We start from the raw sequence: 20682 nt of genomic DNA, 5'->3' as shown, positions 1-20682 counted from the left end.
GTCTGTCGCTCGCTTTCTCTCCAACTTTCGCTCTGTCGTGCGCCACCGCGCGCGGCGCGCGCGTTTCTTGCGGAACAAGCACGACAAGCGCGGAACATCTGCCGGTTCCTGTTGCTTGCGAAACTTTTTTAGCTGTCTCTGCGCTTTCCCTCCTCCCTCCGGCATGCGGGCAGAGGCGTGCTCCCGCTGTCTCGAACGTCACGTGGCCGATCCCTTTTGCCTCGTCACCGGCGAAGTGTTCGCCGCCACCGCTCGCTACGACACCTTTCCTCTTTCATCTCCGCACCTTTCTTTCATGCTTTCTTTAGATTGGGACGAGCCGCCACTCGCCCTTCCGTTTCGTAACGAGTGGAAAACTACCGGCTGCCTATGTACCCAATCGCCGCGCTTCCGGTGTAGATGGTGAAGGTGTCACGTTGCCGGCGAGATTTCGCGCCCCCTTTGACCACAATTAACGGAATGAAACGACGTCTTTCCAACAGCAACGCCGTTATTACGAGCTGCTTGTTGTTTTGTTCCGCCATTGCCAGTGAAGCAGCCATGCGCTCACGCGGAGGCACCGATGGCCTTTGCCCGGTGCATGAGTCAATGCGAAAAAATGGTTTTCAGTGAAACTGCAAAATTTTAACGCTCAAGCGCTGTCACTCCGTGGCCGGTGAAGCAAAGTAGCGAGACGACAGAGGAAGCGTCAATGCTACGATTGGCGCCACCGGTGCCGGTGCTTCGTGCGAGCATTGCAGGAAGTGCACGTGCACTTTATCTTCTGCGCAAATAAAAGTGCGATATCAAAAGTAAAAACATAGACCCTCCAAAATAGACCTTCCAAGGGACAAAACAGAATCCGAACGGAAGCATCATCTCGCGCTTTTTTTTTCGCATTGTATTTTACTTCGTTTCGACAGCGGCTACTTTCGCGCCACCGCCGCCGTTGGCTCTGCCGTCAACCCTGTGAGTGCATTGAACCCGCCGCCAAGGGAGCCGCGCTTTGCGGTTTTTTCGGCGCGCATGTTGGTGTTGACCCGCAAAATACTATGACTTTGCCCGCACCATGTCCACAGCACCACGTTTAAGCTGTCTCATCGTCTTGAGCGGCTCCAAGGATGGTGAGTGCGGACTACTGTGGCCGCGATCCGACCGCTTTTCTCGCCCTGACGTGGACGGGGGTACGCGGCCTACTTGAGGGGGGCAGACGACGATGCGTTGAGGGGGAGTGAGCTTCCCTGCCTAGGCCTAAAAGCGCAGACGACTTCTTACGTTTTGCCTTCGCTACCCAGGCCAGCCAGTGTTGCGATCTGAAACGGTTGCGAAAAATTTGCGTCGCTTCGATGTTTCCCGCGGGCGGTACGACCAGTGTAAGTACAGGCGCCGCTTTGGGCTTTCGGCGTCTGCAATGAACTCCGCTTGAACTCGGATCCCCTTGTCCTACTTCCTACTGATGCGCGCCTGCATAGCTGGGATCGGCGCTGCGGAACGCGCATTTCGCGTGTGATGCACGCGAACTTCGCTGCGTATCAAGAGAACAGAACCAGCTACTGGGTTCACTGCTTGCAATAGTAACAGATCATCCCAGTAATGTTCGGCGGCGTACGTCTTGCAGTTTGGATGCGTGTTATCTGCACCGCTGTTGACAGTGCTTGACAGTGCATGTTGACGGTATGTGTTTGTGTACCATGTTTTCGCAGGAAACTCTGCCCCGTCGTTCATACAAACGTTCACACTTCTTCACAGCACGTTCACGGTCCAAATAGCCACGCCAGGGGTGAGTCTGTGAGCAAGGTGCTGATAAACAGCCTGTTGCAGCACTGCTTGACACATATGAGAAATGTGTTGTCATTTAGGGAGGTGATTTTCGTTAAATAATCTCGGTGATGTGAACCATATGAGCGTTATTCGCTGGAGTGATATAGTGCAGCTGTGCGCTTCGAATCACACGTTTCATCTTCAACCTTATGTGACACAGTCCGAATGCAGAAGAATGTCGCATTTCGAACCCCTGCGGAGATGGGTGTCAGCAGATAAATAAGTATTAGCTTGAAGTTAATTGTATTTTTTTTTCTAGATGTGTATGTTTTGTCCTTGCATTTACTGGTAGATAAAATCGTATGCGAAGTGACAACAATGTCTTCCCTGTCATTGCTGTTTTATGAAGGAAGCATACCTTGCTTTGTGTACAAATTTATTGGCAGAGGCTTCCTCTTTGGTCATTTAGATGCACAATCAATGCATATCTGTATTTGGTGCATATACCTTGATGATCTTCATCATTACATTCCTTCAAGAGTAGCATTCATACCTGTGTGTTCCATTTAACCAAAAATGAATCGTTGTGGAGCATGGTATCCTTCTTCATAATCATGACCCTTATCATTAGGATAACAAATTGCCATGAATGGTGTGCTGAATGGATTAAAGCCTCTTATGTAGGCCCTCCATATCCTTTCATCTAAAGAAAACAACAATGACCAAAAACAATCTCTTGTTCCCTGGAGATGCATCTCTCCCCTGATTATCATCAGAATTTGTCGCAGCATTTAGAGTGGCCTGAAAAAAAAAAATGTTGAGTGCAGCTTCCTGGAAATGCTAAAAATGACAAAACTCACCCACTTGTTCATGACATTGTGACAAGAGTGAGGACCATTACAAACAAATTCTCCAACCTGCCTAGCCAGCTGGAGTTTGAGGTCGCATGTGTTTGCTTGCGTTCTTTGAGCAACTGCAAGAGGCGGGAAGAACTCCACAAGTTGTCGAAATTAATGTGAAGCCCTCCACAATGTTGTTTATCATAGTTCATATACAGTTTTGGGATGTTAGACTGCACGAACCCATCTGTGATGAACTGTGACAGCAAACTAAGTTACAAAGATGCTTGTGTCCTGATGCTTTAGCACAAGCTGAATAACTGCACCTGGTTCAGAGTAATCCGCAAGTGTCCACAACGTTATCTGATACGGTGCAGCTGTTGCTTCTAACTCAGAACTACTCTAGTTCTTTTATCTGCAGGAAGCAGTGCCTTGCAGGGCTTTTTTTCTTCCTTTTTTTTACATAGACTGATATCCGGGACAAAACATTTTTCTTTTTGCTATGATGCATTTACGCTTTGTTTGCTTCTCTTACTGTCCTCTTGTCACATTTTGTGCAATGAGTAGGTAGGTAGTAGTGTGAGGTCTAAGAAAAACATTGCACTAGTATTTACCTGCCCATGTCACAAAATTTCAGCGTTTTTGTTGAAAGCAGCTCAACCTATTTTGCAGGGGCGGCCCTTGGAGTTTGTCAATCAAGATGACCAAAGCAGACGTTGGCTGAACGACTTTCGGATGAAAGTCTTTGCAATACCTATTGGACTTCACACAGTTGACCGTAAGCATGAAACTTGTTTATTCTGTTTTTGTGCCCTGCTTTTGTAACCAGTGCAGAATTCTTCAACATTCAGTGAATGCCTGCTTTATGGCATGAGGTTATATAATAGTGCCAAAGCGGTGGGTTCTTCAGTTGTTGTGTTGTACATTAATGACTTCGGAGCATTAACAGGATTCAGTGGCATCACTGGGGTGAGTAGCACTCAGTACAGTGGCACGGCATGTGAGGGAGACTTCATGCACCACATCCTCGTCCTCGTTCTGTGTTCTTCCTCTCCCACTCCCCTACTCTGCACCCATTGCAATCCGCACCCCTTGCACCCAGGGACTCTGGAACAAGTGGGGGGGGGTTTCCCCCCTAACATTTCTGCAAAAGAAACAGCGCCCCCCCCTCTCTTGCCCTTGGTCTCCAACTGCTTGCACTGAGGTCAGACATCAATTCTGGGACATTATTAATGTGAAGCACAGTGGGGCTGAGCTGGTTGGCTTTGTAGTCAGTCGTAAAGGATTTCTTCTGAGTAACATAAACTAATCATGTCCCAATAGAAGTCATTGTCTAACCCCCGATCATGAGCATGATTAGCAGAATTAAAATATAATATATGCAAGCTTTTTCAGTGCAGTCGATCATTCCTAGTCAGCACGTCTTTATAACGCAGCCCATTTCAGTTCCAGCTTTATATGCATTAACCAATACAGCTTTGAAGAGTGCAAAATGAGAATAAATATAAACTAGAAATATAAAGTTTAGTATGTAAATAAAACATGGAATAAACAAATAACAAAACAAACTTGCCCACCCACTTAGAGAAAAGTAGTCCCTGCTCGCACCACCCTAGGGATGCCTGTGGCAGCTGTGCGGTGACTCTGCTTGGGCCTTGATACTAATCCATGCGTAGGAAGGTTGTGGGGAAAAACCCATTTGCCTGAGTGGCAATACCTTGTGTGGCCAAGCCATTCAAGGTATTGAATCACACCATTGATGTGGAAAGGTTTTCGTTTTCCTTGGTGTTGGGAAAAATCACGGGAATGTGCATCTATTCTGTGGCAGAATGCATTGTTGACATTTCTTGGTTATGGCCGCTCCACTCTGTTTGGCTGCCTTTCACTTTACCACTAGATGCAGTTACTGATTTCAGTCCTTTTTTTGTAGTGATAGCTACATTACACTAGCATTTCGAGCCTTTAGCGTGGCCACCCCATGGCCGCCGTGGCTGGTCACGAGGTTGGTCACATGGTGTGGAGCAGCTGCCAGCGAAGCCGAGTGGAGAGGGGGGGGTGGGGGGAGCGAATCCACGTCCAGGGACGAAGATGAAGAAAGAACGCACAGTGAAACGGAGCGGAGAAAGACTGGCTTTGCAATTCGACTGAGCGAGTTCCACTCGGCCAGCTGTAGCTATCGCGTCACTCCAGGTTTAACCAGAGCTAAACCACAGCCAATTTTTTTTTTTATACTGTCGGAAGGCAGTCAGCTTGCAAAAAAGTTAATCATAGCTCCTTTCTGTGGCTGCTTTCTGTCTGAGTCATAACGAATTAGTCCGCTATGTTTGATGACTGCCCTGCAGTGCAGAGTGTTTTTTCTTCCTCTTTTCACCTCTTCTCTTGCAGCACGACTCAGGTGTCCACCCTGAGAGAGACAGTCGCTTCACCTTTTAGCACAGTAAATCTCAGCGGAAAGTCTTGCATACATGGATGCATAGCTGCTGCGGTTCCACGGCCGAAAGATGTCATCTTGATGACCAATGTGTGATGTTGTCATGTATGAGCAATCCTGTCTTGAAAAGGTCTTTATTACAGGAGTGGGGAAATGAAGTGTATAATATTTGCTTTTTGCCATTTTTCTTACTTACACTCCAGAAGGCTGCTTAGTTCATGTTGGGCTTAAGAGGTTCACAAACGTCACATCGCGCTCAGGTTGATTCACGGAATTCTTACTCTCAAGTGCTTTTTCCTTGATGGAAAGGTGCTCTGTTTTGTGCACAGCCAATCGGTACTCATGCCTGATCCTGCCACACTGTCCTGGAGCAGTCCATGACCTGTGCGAGAACAAGGACCTGGGTCAAATTCTCAGGCACTTCATACAGGAGAAGAGTGAGTTCCCAGCCCCTATTGTGAATGTTCGCACTCTAACACGATTCAAAGCCGGGTTTCAGCCTCCTGAAATCACGCGGGGTGACCGTAAGATGTGTTTTTATTTGCATTTTTTAATTTTGCACAGGTACAGACAGAAGCAAGCTGTAACAGCAGGAGAAGCAGTGCATATTTTTGTTGTGCCATGTCATCCTTGGCTGCACGTGTGAGCTGTTGGTCTCTGCCATCCCGGTTTAGAACTGAATGAAAGCAGATATGCGTGTTGTGAACTCTTGTTCGATAATGCGAATAAGTGCAGTCGATCCTGGATATATCAAATCATTGTTTATATTGAACACTCAAAACATCCCCTTGGAAATCCCAAGCAGAAGTATAGCACTACTCTCCGCATCTCTCAACCTCCCATTCAGCAGAACATTCTGTGCATCAAACGCTGCACCACACCCTTTCAAGTAGTGCTTCTCCTACCAGCCCTTCCGCAATCACTTTTCATGCACTGAACCTTGTCAGCAGTGCAGCCTTGGGCACCTGCTGACAGCACTAGCCATGTGGAGACATAAAACTGCGTGACGAGGGAAGCATGCGGGGCGCTTACGAGTAACCTTTGATCTGGTGTACTTATTTTCAAAGCAACACCGCAGTCTTACGAGGAAGCCAACATTCCATGCACCAGTTGTCGTACAGAGAAGCCTTAGCTGACCAAAGGCTTTTGATAGCTCTCACATGACCTGCTTCAATTTTGAAGGCACTGTGGAAATCAGTTGTAACTTAATTTCAATAGGATATTTTTATTGCGATTTTATGTAGCAATAACAGAATTAAATCTGTAATGATAGGTGATGGGTGGCTCCAATGTTCTGTTCATTGCTTGTGCTAGGCCTGACGACACCCAGCAAGCGGGATGCTTTCAGTATGCTGGGGGCTGGCATGTCACTGCAGGATGTGCACAGATAGTGTGGACACACTGTATTTATGCTTCTAGGTTACACACTAGCCAACCTATTGCGGTGTTTATATACTGAATTATCAGTGCATCAAACTATATTTAGTAATCCCCTTTCAGTTGGATATATCCGGGGTTTAACTGCAGTATTTTGCAATGTCCACGGTATGCCCCTGGGTGCTATTAGGCGAGAATGAAAGGTATATGCAACTTGCAGTAGTGGCTTCTTGGCTTTAGCATTCGGCTGTTGAACCCTAGGTCACCGGAGTGAATCCTGGTAGTGGCAGTCACATTTTGATAGAGGCAAGGTGCAGAAATGGCTCTGCGCTATGCGATATCACTGTGCGCTGAGGAACCTCAGATGGTGAAAATTAGCCGATAGCCCTCCCGTTAGCGTCCGTTATAGCCCAAGTGTAGCTTTGGAATGTTCAGCTGCACATAACCTACCACCAAACGCGGATGCTTTTTGTGCACTACTGTGAAGGCGCACAGTGTGACGTAGATTGTCACATACTTGGCATGTTTTAGGCATGGCCTTTTCCGTCAAAATATTATGCACACAATCTCAGTGTAAGAACATAGAAAAGTGCGTTCTGGTTGGCCCAAGCTTACATTTTATGCCATCCTGATGTTGCGTTTCTTTCATTGATGCTGACTTATTTGAAGGCCCTAGCAAGTCTCCTTACCCTGTACAAATTGGAAGGCAGGGACCAAGGTATGGTTCTTACATTGTTAAAATTGTTGGGGGCACTTGCTATCCTCTTATATTCTTGCTTGAGGCCTTGCTTCGTTGGAACCATGCAGCATGTATAGTTCTGCACACATACTGTTAAAAAAAAGTGTTCAGATTCTGACAAATGCAATGCAGTGTCTTTGCCAAAAGTAACCGAGCAGCCATGATGATCGCGGGAGCGGCTTTGAGGCCGAGCGGCGGTGCTGCAGTTCGCGGCGCTGGGCCCTGCTCCCTGGCTGCGAGTTTAAAGTGGGGGATGTAACCCGCCGCCCTTGCTCCCCATCCTTGGATGATAAGAAGTAAGCGGGCAGCTTGGGCGGCAAACAATTTCGCGCCTTTGGAGTGCTGTCGTAATGAGCGAGGGTGCAGGCTAACATCAGCCACTTTACACTCACAGCCGGCACCGGAGACCGCAGCGCCGCCACTCGGCTGTGAGCCCGCTCCACCGCCGGCTCGGGTGCTCGATTAGTTTTGGCAGAGACAGCAGATTGGACATTTAGCACAGCCTCTTCAATAGCAAAACAGTGCAGTTGCGGTGTTTTAAACTTCTTTGAAAACCGCCACAGACGCTCACTGGTTACGGTGCTTGGCTGCTTATCAAAAGGGCTCTTTCGATCCCGGCTGCGGCGGTCACATTTCGATGGAGGCGAAGTGCTAGAGGCTCGTGTACTGTGTGATGGCAGTGTACGATAAAGAACCCCAGGTGGCCGAAATTATCTGGGGCACTTGACTACGGCGTCCCTCATAGCCTGAGTCGCTTTGGGACGTTAAACCTCAGAAAACAAAAGCCAACCTAAATTGCCTTGCTAGGTATGTAACACTGTATCCGTGTGCTGCATATAAAACTGATCTTTTTAAGTTTGTGGTAAACTGTAGTTCTGGCCCATTGATATGACTGCTTCACTAAATTTGATTATTGCAGGACAGTCCATTTGCCTAATGGTCAGGCCACTTGCCACTATCTGTTGGTAACGAGTAGTTACAAATGTTGCGAATACTTATTCTGGGAACAATTTACTTTGTCATATGGTTTCAGAACGGCTGGTTGAAAATTTGTTCTAACATGACTTACGGCGCATTTGCGTCCTAAGTTCTCTTGCTTTCTATCAGTGGCTAGTTTATGCAGTAAATAGTATTTAGAAATACTTTGGTTACAGATAAGTGCGTTCCTGTGCCACCTGTATTGCTGCAAATTATTATTATTATTTTTTTTTTCACCCAGAGCCGATCTGTGCCATTGGTATGGGGGTGGCTGGTCTCTTCTCTGCAATGGAAGACTCTGACGTTTGGAGCTTCCGTCGATGCACGTTGACTGCCGTAAGTAATGTTGACTGTGTTGTGTTTATCTTGTTTTATTTTTTTCACCACCAGACGTAGTGGTAACATTAGCAGCTGACGTTATTTGGAGATTTGGTTGCGCCACTGGACTTTTCGTGTAAGCACATGGAGGCTCGAAATTTTTTAACAGGTAATGAAGCTCCAGCTCTTGGCCAGCGGCAGATTCAGCTGCAGGAGGTTTGACTGTTGAACCTGAGTCGTTATGCTGGATGTCTACAGATGGTCTTTTATTCTGTTCATTCATTATTCAAAGACATTTGGATTGCAACCATGTATACAAGGAAAGCTTGGAAAAGTTCTTCGCATTACTATTGGTCATTGAAGTAAAGAGTGATGTTATGAATAGCTTCTTTGTTTAGATGTACTGGTTGCTGCTTTCTAATTATTTGCACAAAACGTGAACTGGTGTCTTTGTTTAAGGGCTGTTTTCAAGCTCCTTTCAGAGTTCCTGCTGCACTGAGGCAACAGCTATTGTCTTGTGAAACATTATTGCTTGTTACTGTTGGCACTGTGTGCCTCTATTTGTCTTATGGCTGGCTTGAATTGCCAGCAGTCTAGCACTTGTGCTTGTAGCCCATTATGTACTACGAAAGTTGCTGTTTTTTTGTCATCATCGTTAGTCATCATTGCTAGCAATCTAAAAACTCCATCATAATTATTGTGCCTTGTGTGTTTGCATGACTACCATGGGGTCATTTCGACATTTTTGCCTTTGCTTCTGTGACATGTGAACCAGTTTCCCATTCATTGCTACTATGTTATATGTTGTTGCAGCTAGCTTTCGTTTTTTTTTTTTTTTTCTGGAGGGTCATGAAAAACATCTGATTTAGGTGTTTTTTTTTTCTTTATTGTCTGATTTAGGTGTTTCCACCTGAACGCACTTAATTTTCTCGCTCATCAAAAGGGGAAGGGAAAGCCTGGGAAACATGAAATATACTGCATGACAGTGTGCTGCAATTACAGCGTTCCTAGGCATAGTGTTTAGATTGGGCAGCCTAAATACTAATGCCCTGCCCTGAGATAAGAGCCAGTAGCTGCATGCAGAGTCAGCATGTGCCTGCGCTGCTAGTCTGCACCTGCTGGAGGAGGGACTTTAATGGAACAGGAGAGGTCTGCCTGGTTGTCGGCCTGGCATGCTCAGAGCCAGCACCATTGCAAAGCCCTGTGCTGGTCTCCGCAGAGGATGCAAGGGAGGCCTCTTTCCACCAGACCAGGGTTAAGAGTGCGATATTCGTGGCACACAGGGTGTTTAGAAGTTGCAGTGTCATCAGTGCAGTTTTATATGCAAAGTATTTATAGGGCCAAATTTTAGCACCTTTTTGATGTCTCTGTTAGAGCTGGTAGAATACAGCAAAGGTTTTCAAACTGGGTTCGTTGGAGGACTTTGTGGGCTCTCGAAGAATCTACAGTTGAGACTTACAGCTTTGCATGGCTTATGGGGTTTAATGTCCCAGAACACCTCGGGCTATGAGGGGTGCCGTAATGGAGGGCACCGGCTAATTTCAACCACCTGCAGTTCTTTAACATTCACCGACATCACATAGTACGTGAGCCTCTAGAATTTCGCCTCCATCAAAATGTGACTGCCGTAGTTGGGATCAAGCCCGCGTCTTTCGGATCAGCAGCCGAGCGCCATGACCACTGAGCCACCACGGCGGCTTCAGTCTTCTGAAAGCCATTGGGGTTCTCCAAGGAAAGTCCTTGTTGTTTTGCATCGCTCAGAACAGAGCATCCAGTCACATACTAGTCTGCATCACCCTCGTATAGAGTGCATGGGCGGGGCATTGCCGTGCAAATAAAGCCAGAACTCGTCGCAGCTGCTAGGTTCTGGAAGCAGCAGTTGTGCAGAAATAGTGTCAGATAAACCTGCAAGCAAGGTAGATACAAACATTTTGCCCAGAAATGAGGGACTGCTCTCTAATTTCAGTTTTTCTTGCCCAGTATCCACTGCTCAACCACTCTACACTAGGACAACGCAGACTATACATGGGAGACATAGTCCTCTAAAAGTCCTGAAATTTGTTATGCAGACCTACAAAACTCATGCGATTGGAAAGAATACATTGAGAACCTTTAATTGTGAAACACTGATTTCCCATAACATGTACAGCAGTTGTTTTTATATCGGGATGGTTTTTTGCGAATGTATGATGCACAAGCTGTAAAAACTGTCGTGCATTAAAGCAAATACTTCCCTGCTCTGGGATTTTACCTGTGGCTAGTGCTGCTGTGGAACAACCATTCCACCGACTAATCTATGCAGGATAGGTAGTGATTGGTAGGGCAGGGCTGTCAGTAAAAATTTGAAGTATTTTGTGTGTTTTAACAGGACGTGTTTTAGCAGAATTTAAATTAACTTTGTAATTGTCACTTGAGCATTAGATGCAATAGCTAAGACACTGACCAATTGTTGTCACCTAATTAATGCAAGTACAGTAAAAAAAATACTGGTCACCCATTACATAATTCGTATTTACTCGCGTAATATGCACTTTTTTTTTAGTTAAAGCTTCAAAAGGGGGTGCGTGAATTATGCGGAGATTTCACAACCACGTCCTAAAGAACTCGTCTACAATGGTAATAATGTGCAAAATATACCATATATTGCCACAATATAAGTCGACCGCCAACTCTCAACTCTTGCTGGGCAAAAAAAAAAAAGGTTGACTTCACATATAAGTAGACACATACCCCGCCACCCCACCCCGTCCCACCACTGCACACTTTGTTTTGTAGTTCCCCACTGAATAGCATGACCACACTTCTACAGCTCAAAATAATAAATGCCCAACAATAGAGTCCCAAAGCTAACAGTCAGCTAGCAATAAAGTAAAGCTAACAATGCAAATAAAAGGCGATAAAACAGCACGCTCGTGTGTAGCCTGGCTGACAAGTGGAAAACTGGACAGCCAAGGGTTCAGTAGTTTCGGATTCTGGCGCAACATGCTCCAGAGGTTACGAAGAGTTTGCTCTTGCAGCTGTTTGTCTGGGAAAGTGACTGCCAATGAGAGTGGGCTAGGTAAATGGCGCGCATTTCAAGCAGGGCTTGAAATTTTTTGGCACTAAGCTTAGGTAAAATCGTGCATCAGGTTCACGTTGATGGCATAGTTCTGTGTAAATGAGCTTGTTACTATTCATGAAACTTTTTCGAATTAACAGCTGAAGAAGCCTTGTCAGTTTTACAAACTATCAGTGGTGGTTGAATTGCCAGATACTGGAAGGTGTGGTTTGGATTTGAAGAAGACGTAGGTTATTGTGCTTAGTTAGGCCTGCTTCACCTACTGAGGGTCAACACTAAAAAAATATATGGTGAACTCCCGTTAAAAGGGGATGACGAAAAAGAGAGGAAGATAACATTGAGACATGGGAATACGGCAATTAAAACTATTTTTGTCACTTATGCATGAAATGTAGCGAAATATGGCACAGAACAAATACGTGACTTTATATGCTGATTTCGGAAGTGTATTTAATTTTATGTTATCTGGTATAGTTATTACAAATAACATCCTTATAGAGTCATTCTTGTGGCATTAAATAATTAATGAGAAAGTGCACAAGTTTTGGATGTCAGCATGTCTGAAAAGGTCTTTTGTGTGCATTAAAGCTATTAGTTTATTTTTTTTTAATGCTAGGTAATTTTGCATACTTACATTTTTAGAAAAATCAATTTCAAAAATTATTACAGCCACGTTACAGAAACTAAGAGCGTTATTGCGCTCTTGGATGTCTTAGAAGTCATGTGGAACAACCATAATCATTCTTCTGCCAGTACCTATGAAATGCCATGGGAATGAGTTACAGCAACTGCACGAAAAGTGAAGTGTGAGAAAATCAAACTTCAAAGTTTAATGCCTCGTTTGCCTTGCTTATTGCCTCATATGCATTTGGTTTTTGTCAGAGAAATGCGCATTGTAACCAACGAAAGCTCTGATCATCTGAGTCCTGACCACTCCTCTTCATGGCGGTACTAAGATTGTGGTGCTGCCATTGGAAACCTGCGGAATTGGCGATGCGCCGGAACTGTCAGAGGGGCGGTCCGCTCACACTACCACCAGGCATCGAAAAAGCATCTTTTTATTAATTTTTACTGCATGTTTGCCATAATTTTTCGTCACGAGTTAGATGAAGACCAGATAGTGGAACCAGAGATACTGACGCAGGACAAGACAAAGAGGCACACACACAACACTGGACTTACAACTGATGTACGTCCAGTGTTGTGTGTGTGCCTCTTTGTCTTGTCCTGCGTCAGTTTCGCCGGTTCCGCAATCTGTGTGTTATGAATCAGCTAGCCCAGCAGTTCACTCTAATGAAGACCAGAGCATTACGAAAAAGCAAAGAAATCGAATATTTTTATTAAAATGGCCATTTTATGACGAACTCGGTTAATATGATTTCTCGGGGTGAGACGAACAAGATGAACATTTGGTTCTAGACGAACAATATGAACATTTGTTTTGCTTCCCATAGACTCAGTATAAAAATAATCTATGTAAGATGAAATGTTTGGCGAGTCCTTGGGTTAAGTTGAACTTTCGCAGCGACCGTGATCCACAACAACTCCTTGCTATGGTACTAGCGGAGCACCCACGAGCCACCCTTGAGGCAAGCTAGAAGGGGGGGGGGGTTTGAAAAAACACATCCTCCCAAGAAAACGTACCCCGCAGGAGAGCTTCCCCGCGCTATCGTGCGAAAGTGCAGGAAAGCGCCCTTGCGGGTGCGGGTATGGAAGGCAAGGCTCCCTGGCGCCGGCCCGCGCGTAGCGCAGCCATCTGACATGGCCAAAAGGCGCGAAAGTGCAGAGTGCACCTTCTAGTTGGCTTGGCGCTTACACAGTCAGATGGAAGCCGAACTGCAAACTTCTGCAGCGTTACAGCACTGGTCTTAATGGTGCAGGGCCAGATAGCGTCGCCACGTCCGCTTCGGACGGTAGACGCGAGATGTACCAGCTCGCATATTTCGCACTCTCTGCTGCGCCGGACCATCAGCATGTACGCGGGCGCGCCAAGGGATGGTTTGGGAAGACCGGCGTCGCCGTGTGCGGTTGCGAAATGTGCGATTTGGCGAGAGAGCTCGCTTTCCCGGACAAGCAGTTGCCCGCAGGTCCGAATCCGAAACTATTGAACCGTTTGCTGTTCGTTCGGTTTGCGTCTAATTAGCCGAGCCGCACGTGAGGGCCCCGTTTTATCTCTCGTTATCTCCTTTGCCTCCCACTGCTGGCTTCACGATTGTATCCTTGCGCGTTTATTGCTATGAGCTGTGCACACGCCCTCATGCCGTCCTGAGGGGAACTTGGAGTCAACGGTTTTTTTTTTTTTTTTTTTGCCCACCCAGGGGTGCGAGATGCTAGGCCTGTGTATAGGCGTCAATATACTGTATACATTGTACGTTATGACCTTTGTAGAGCTTTTTAGGATGCGTTCAGAAAAGTTTTGCGTAATTTGCGCACCCCCTTTTTGAAGCCTTAATTTAAAGAAATAAGTGTGCATATTACGTGAGTAAATGCGCTATGTAAAACTAACTGAAAACAGCTAGGTGTGGCTCACTGTAAAAAGTGCTCTGAAAATTGAGCCAATGCAAGAACACCTGTTGCAGAAAGCAGGTATCTTCAAGCGATTAATTTTGCATGTTATTGCACTACATAGTGTGCCATTTAAAATTTTAGTGCGCCATGTTTCTAGGCATGCTGTCATTTGATAACACTATCTGAGCAAAAATTGAGAAAACTCTCATATATAGGCACCTATCATGATGTTGAAGTTTTTGGCTTAGTCTCTGCATGTCAACAATCTTTGGGTTAAAAAAAATTAAGAATGAAATTGTATCAACACATTCTCTCCTTGTTATCATTGGTTGTAACATCACACGAAAGCAGGTGCCATACATCAAGGGTGTGGACAGTTACATCTTTCTGCCTTTTTCTTGATGGCACTGCATTTTTCTGCCACATCAGTGTTTAGCTGCTTGTATGTGGTCCTTTGACATAGTCCAGCTGTTGCTAAAAAATGCACTAACATATGCTTGTGCCAGTGATGCGCAGAATCGTGAGGGTCGATGCCGAAAGTGTCGCCGAGATCTGTGTACCTCTCCATCGCAACTGTCTCACCCCCTTTCCTAGTTTGGGGAGTCAAATTTTTGAAGAGAAAGGAAAAAATGGAACAGGGGCTTGTATTTGTGCTAATAGCATGCTTCAGTTACGGTACCCTTGTCAGATGCAGTTGGCTGCAACTTCGATGTGCGCACTCTTGCATGCAGGTGTCCGTGTTCGAGCTTGCCCGCAGCCCTGACTTTGCCAACCTTCCTGTCATCCCCGAGGATGTCATCAAGGATCGAGGAGCATTGTACAGCTGTGAGTAGCAACCTTGACTGCCTCGATTCACTGCTGTACACATGGATGGGCATGCTCTCGCCACAAACTTTGCTTCTTGCTGGGCTCACTGAGACAGCTGCTGTGATGAGCTCATCTTCTTTCAAGCATTCCTTTGTAGGGAACCAGGTGGGTAGCTTTTGCGCATAGTCGCTGTTGCAGCCTTACCCGTGGCACTGGCTGTTGCTGTGATAACATATGCCAGAACAGCACTTGTGCTAATTCCTTAACATAACAATTTTCTTTCGTTTGTTTCCCCCAAGTATAGCTTTCATTGAATTTTTTCGCGTTTCAAACACCTTGGGGTTCGGGGTAGGGGACCTCGGGTTGAGGGAGGAGGCAAGGTTTGACATGAGTAGTTCTGATTGTACTGGCTCCTGGTGACCTTACCACAAAGCATGAGTTCCTTGAGGGCAGCTGTACACGTCGGCTTCTTGTTTGCGATTTGTACACAGCCTGACTTCCAGTCCACATTTGCATGCTGCCTGGTGTTGATAGTGATATCACAAAGGCGTTTCTTGAATTTCAGCCTTTCTGAAGCTGAATTTCTACAAAGTAGGGCAATGGTTTGATCTCAGTGACTGGGTGGCACCTTACCGATCCATTCATGCTGTGGAAAAGCTGAGCACACAGCACTAACACCCTGGTTTCCATTAAAAAGCAACAAACGCGTGTTAGACGTCCTAGTCAAAATCAAGAGGAAGAAATGGGCTTGGGCAGGGCGTGTAATACGAAGGCAAGATAACTGCTGGTCCTTATGGGTAACGGAGTGGATTCCAAGAGAAGGCAAGCATAGCAGGGGGTGGCAGAAAGTTAGGTGGGCGGATGAGATTAAGATGTTTGTGAGGATTTGGTGCTGGTGGAGGACAGGGTTAATTGGAGAGACGTGGGAGAGGCCTTTGCCCTGCAGTGGGCATAGTCAGGCTGATGATGATGATGAGATTAAACTCCAGGACCATTCACATATGATGGTGTTACACCATTTCTGCACTTCTATGCTTTTGTTGCCATTTTTGTTGTATTCATACAGGCTACATGTTTTCTCTCGCACTATTAGAGAACAGCGCACACATTATTGGAAAACTCTTGATAATCTCAGATGTTGTTCAAAAAGAAACTTCCTGTGATGTTACAGGTTATTGTTTTGTGGATATTTCAGTCTCGGGGGAACACTTCAGACCGTGAGACATAATGCAAAAGAAGCACAGGTCCTTTGACGTGCGCCGAAATCTCTGTACTTGACTATTTTTCTGTCTATCCTCTTCGAAGAGCAGTGACCACAGCCAATAAATGGTGACCTCATCCTCAGCTGCTGAACACCGTGGCTGCTGAGCCTCAGGATTAAGTCTGATGTTAAGGCTCAGACCATGTAGCTTTGTTTCATACTAACCACCATTTCATTTTTGTGTAGTAGCTTCATTTGCATTGACACTATTCAAAAAGGGTCATGAAGCACTTTTAACACTTTTTTTTATTCTGCTGATGTCTAGAAATTGTAAGGGGAATGACCTTTGAGAATTTGCAGAAGGCATTGACTACACAGAGTAGGAAGCTTTCGTGATGATTTTGTACTTGTATTCTTCCTGACTTCAGTTCAGGCCAATTCAAGAATAGTGCATCTCCCACGCAACCTAACTATTTCTCTGTGCCACATGTTTGTTTCTTGCACGCGGCCATCATTAACCTCACCAAATGTACTCTGTCCATTTGTAATTGTGAAGCGCAGGTGTGCTTCACTTCCTTCTCTGCCGCATGTTTGCCTACATTGAGGTAATGGCTGGTGCAGTTGAACCCCTCAATAACAAAAGCCCCCAAGAACGAAATCCTCGCGGCAACGAAAAATTCTGGCGCCCCCGGCGAACTTTCATAGAGTTCAGTGCATTTGCCCCCTCTCAATAGTGAAGAGTTTCTAAAAAGCAGTCCCGCATTGACGAAATTTTAAGGTAGTGATCTGCAACATTTTTCAGCACATCAGCCAGTTGGGAACAGAGAAGTGGCGAAACTGCAGCAGCACACTCATCCAACAAGTCTGGGCCATTCATTTCTGCGAACAAGCACTGACACGGCCATTGCTGTTTACTTTCTGTCGGTTCGGTAATGATGATAGCAACGAGATTTTTTCTTGTTTACTGAAAGCGGCTTTTTGCTAGCCCATCTGTTGGTGACTATGCACGCACGTGACGTTTCACGTGACGACACTGCCAGCCAACTGGGGAAGCATCTAGGCAGAACAACGAACCCTTCTTTTTCGTTTCGCTACCACGCCTCGTGCACGCCGAATCCGCCCGTGACTTGCTTGTGTCCACTGTGTTTTTTTTTTTTTCTTGGCCTGCCGGAAATATGCTGCCTCCTGTTAAAAAGTGCAAGTTTTTGACGCTGCAAGAAAAGTCTACAATCATCGCCGAAGCTGCAAAAGACGGAAAGACATCGGACATTGCGGAGGAATTCAGTATCCTGTGCTGCTCACTTTCTATGATTCTGAAATCCAAGAACAGCATCATGGCGGTACTTCAGAAAGGCGCGCGCGCGCGCAGTACAGGACGGTGGCAACGCCAGTCTACGAAGGAGTCGACAAAGCCGTATTCCAGTGGTTCCTCGACAAGAGAGTGAACAAGATGCCTTTGTCTGGAAGCCTTCTGCAGCAGAAGGCGATTGACTTCGCGTGCATTCTGGGGCACAACAACTTCAAGGCGAGCGCCGGAGGGCTAAGCCGATTTAAAGCACAGCACTGCATCATCGCCAAGGTGTTGTTGGGGGAGTCTGCGAGCGTCAACGCTGAAGCAGCATCGTCCTGGATGCAGGAAAGTTACGAAACCATAATGGACGAATACGAGCCCGCTGAAATTTATAATGCGGATGAATCTGCTTTTTCTATGAAATGTTGCCATCGAAAACGCTCGACCTGAAGGGACAAAACTGCCATGGCGGCAAGCTGAGAAAAAAGCGAGTGACAATTCTTTTGTGCTCAAACATGGACGGATCCGACAAGAGTCCCCTCCGCATGATCGACCCGAACAAGACTCCATGGTGCTTTAAATGTAACCGAAGGCTTCCGGTCGCGTACACTGCTAAGTTCTAACCAGAAAGCTTGGATGACGCGTGCAAAATTTCCAGCTGGCTGGAAGCCTTTGATGTGGATATGTGGAAGCAGGGCAGATCAGTCTGCCTTTTTTTTTGGATAACAGCAGTGCCCACCACATTGAAGACGTTGTCCTGACGAGCGTCCGCTTGATTTTTTTTCCTCCGAATTGCACATCTGTTATTCAACCTCTTGACCAAGGAGTTATTAAGAGTGTCAAGTCTGCGTACCGGGGAAGACTCATCCGGCAGATGTTGTTAAACATCAAAATGAAGTGACCGACGAAAATTGATCTTTTCATGGCGCTGGAGATGCTTGGTGGGGCATGGATTGCTACTTCGGCCACCCTTGTCCAGAACTGCTTCAGGCACGTCGGTTTCGTGGCTGGTCAGCAAGCACGCCTTGGCAGAACCGGGAACGAGTGTTCCTGCAAGCGGTGACGATCTGCAGCCACTAACGGATGGATGGGACGCGCCTCACGGTGTCGATGCAATGGTGCCAGACGCTGTTGAACTGGATGACTTTTTGTGTGCGGACGCAGACTTGATCGTGCACGAGGAATTCAGCGACGACGCTATTGTCGATAGTGTGCACAAAGGAAATGAGGAGAGTAACGACGAGGATGGCGAAAACCAAGCACAAGGAAGGGAAGTAAGCTCGCGTGATGTGCTCAACGTTTTTGATGTTATCTGGATTTTCCACGACGACGACAAAGCTATGCATATCTTATCAAGTTGCGAAGCCGGAGTTGTGAAGCTCCTGCACAGCAATGTGAAGCAGAGCAAAATAAGCGACTTTTGCATTAAATTTTGGTTCTGGAAAGTAATGAGTGTGCTTATTTGTTCATTTTCGCGACAGCGAAATTCTCGCGAGAACGAAAAAGCTTTCCTTTGCCGGCAGTTTCGTTATTTCGGCGTTCGACTGTAAATAGAGCATATGAGTCTCCTGATATCAGGGGGAATTTAGGAACGCAGTGAGCAGTCGCTGTATTCTTAGTTTACACAGAGCTGAGTTTGTGTTAAATATAACAGATAATAGATGTGTGGTGCAAGAGAGCCACGTTTCAAACAAAAACTGCTTGCCTGCTGGACCTCAGAGCTTTGGAGTCTTTTGAGTCCTTTCCAGCTTTGGTTCTTTTGGAGGCAAGCAAGTTTGCCCTGACCGTGCAACACTTGTGACATTTTGCAGCGAGCGACCCGGACGAAGTACACGTCGTGGTGGACCGGCACCTCGTGACCGGCCAGAACGAGCAGTCCACCCTGACTGCTGTGCAGAACCTGGTGCTGCTCTGCAACCAGAAGCAGGGGGCCACGCGCAAGGAGCGCCATCAATGAAGCCCCCTGCGCCTATCTTAACAGCCTAAACACCTCTCTCCCTTTCCCTCTCTTGCTGAAGGCGGTCTTATCCCGTGAGCTCTGTGCAGTTGCCTGGAAGGAAGCGTGGGTTGCCCCATTAGCGCTAGCCAGGCTGCGAGACATGGTCGGGATGATTGCACTGCCTCTGGGCAGACCTTGGTCTTGTTGCCTAATGCTGACTGACAGCTTTAAGGTGAGAGATGTGAGGCAGCAGGTTATCCACTCAATAGAATATGTGTATAATTGTGTTTACTGTGCAAAAGCCAGAGGTGGAACGGTGATGAACAATAAGCAAGGCTCATTTGCGAGCACCCCGGTGTGCTGAATAATCAACGTTTTAGAGTGTCTTATTTCTATTTCCCGAGTATCACGAATGAATATTATAATACAGAGTAAGTAAAGGGCTGCATGTAATGCAAGAATAGACTGTTGGGAGGGATTCAATAATTGCGTGCTTCATTGATGCTTATGTCTAGCGAGGGTGGGCAAAACCATTCAACCGCTCTTCTTCCTTGGTAGTTGCAGGAAAGCTTCATTGGCCTCCTGTCACCCCTGTCTTTCCATGCCTGAAGTAAGTGCTTCCTTTCTACTTATGTCTGCCTCCTCTCATTCTCTGTGCCTCTTAGACCTTCTCCCATAGCCTTATGCTGCCCTCTATTTGTACATGCAAAGTGCACTAATATATTTTTTTACCGCTCCATCCCTTCCACGTGCGTGCTGACTTCTTTTTGTGCAGGCATTACACTCATTTGCTGCAGCAGCTTCCTCGTTCCCTGCCCTCTCTCTCTAGCCCTGGAGCAGGCGCTTGCTTTGTGTGCAGGCAAATCAAAGGAGAGAATTAAAGAGAAGGGTGTCGCATGTCTTAGGTGCTTGTGCTGACTGTTTCATGTGAAGAGCCAACAAAGTTTCAAGTGGTATGACAAATCAAGTGTTTACCTACACGGGCGGAATTCTGTCTGGTTTTCATTGGTTTTCGTGAAGGAGGCACGCAGACCAACTGAACGGACGTGGAAATCATGTTGCTTACTGAGACTGTGAATCGACAAGCATATATTAAGTGCAGCCACTCGGGGAGTTGGCTGTCGCCATTGAAGTGAAATGCTGTTGGAAGTGCATCTCGTGCATAAATAACAAGAATGTATTAAATGTTTAAAAACTGTGGTGGGAGTGACCTGGTTTCTTTGTCAATAATTGTATTCTTAATGTCATGCTGTTGCTCTCTGCTTCTGTAGTGGAGACCAGTCAGCCACGGCAAAGGTTCAGTGATGCTAGCTACAATGGTCGAATACTGTACTTATTGCTTTTATTCCTATTAATGGTAGGTCCTTTTGAGCCTTTCACATCCAGAAACTAACTGAAAATTTGAATTATTAGTTTGATTCCTCTTTACTAAGACTTAGCAATTTCTTTACTTTCA

At 46.2% G+C, this 20682-nt stretch overlaps 1 protein-coding gene across 1 annotated transcript; it reads left to right on the top strand.

Moving 5' to 3' along the window:
* The first annotated feature begins 469 nt into the window (after positions 1–469).
* Positions 470–20426, top strand: LOC144128357 (glutamine amidotransferase-like class 1 domain-containing protein 1). The gene is made up of 7 exons (XM_077661702.1): positions 470–1103; positions 1683–1759; positions 3252–3357; positions 5340–5447; positions 8346–8440; positions 14720–14813; positions 19099–20426. Exons 1-7 carry the CDS (start codon positions 1049–1051, stop codon positions 19242–19244), a joined length of 681 nt encoding a protein of 226 aa, XP_077517828.1. The 5' UTR covers positions 470–1048; the 3' UTR covers positions 19245–20426.
* Positions 20427–20682: the final 256 nt, after the last annotated feature.

Source organism: Amblyomma americanum, chromosome 4, assembly GCF_052857255.1.
Source record: "Amblyomma americanum isolate KBUSLIRL-KWMA chromosome 4, ASM5285725v1, whole genome shotgun sequence".
NCBI classification, from domain to species: Eukaryota; Metazoa; Arthropoda; class Arachnida; order Ixodida; family Ixodidae; genus Amblyomma; species Amblyomma americanum.
The sequence above is the reverse complement of the archived record's forward strand: the minus strand, read 5'-3'. Positions and strand labels throughout refer to the sequence as shown.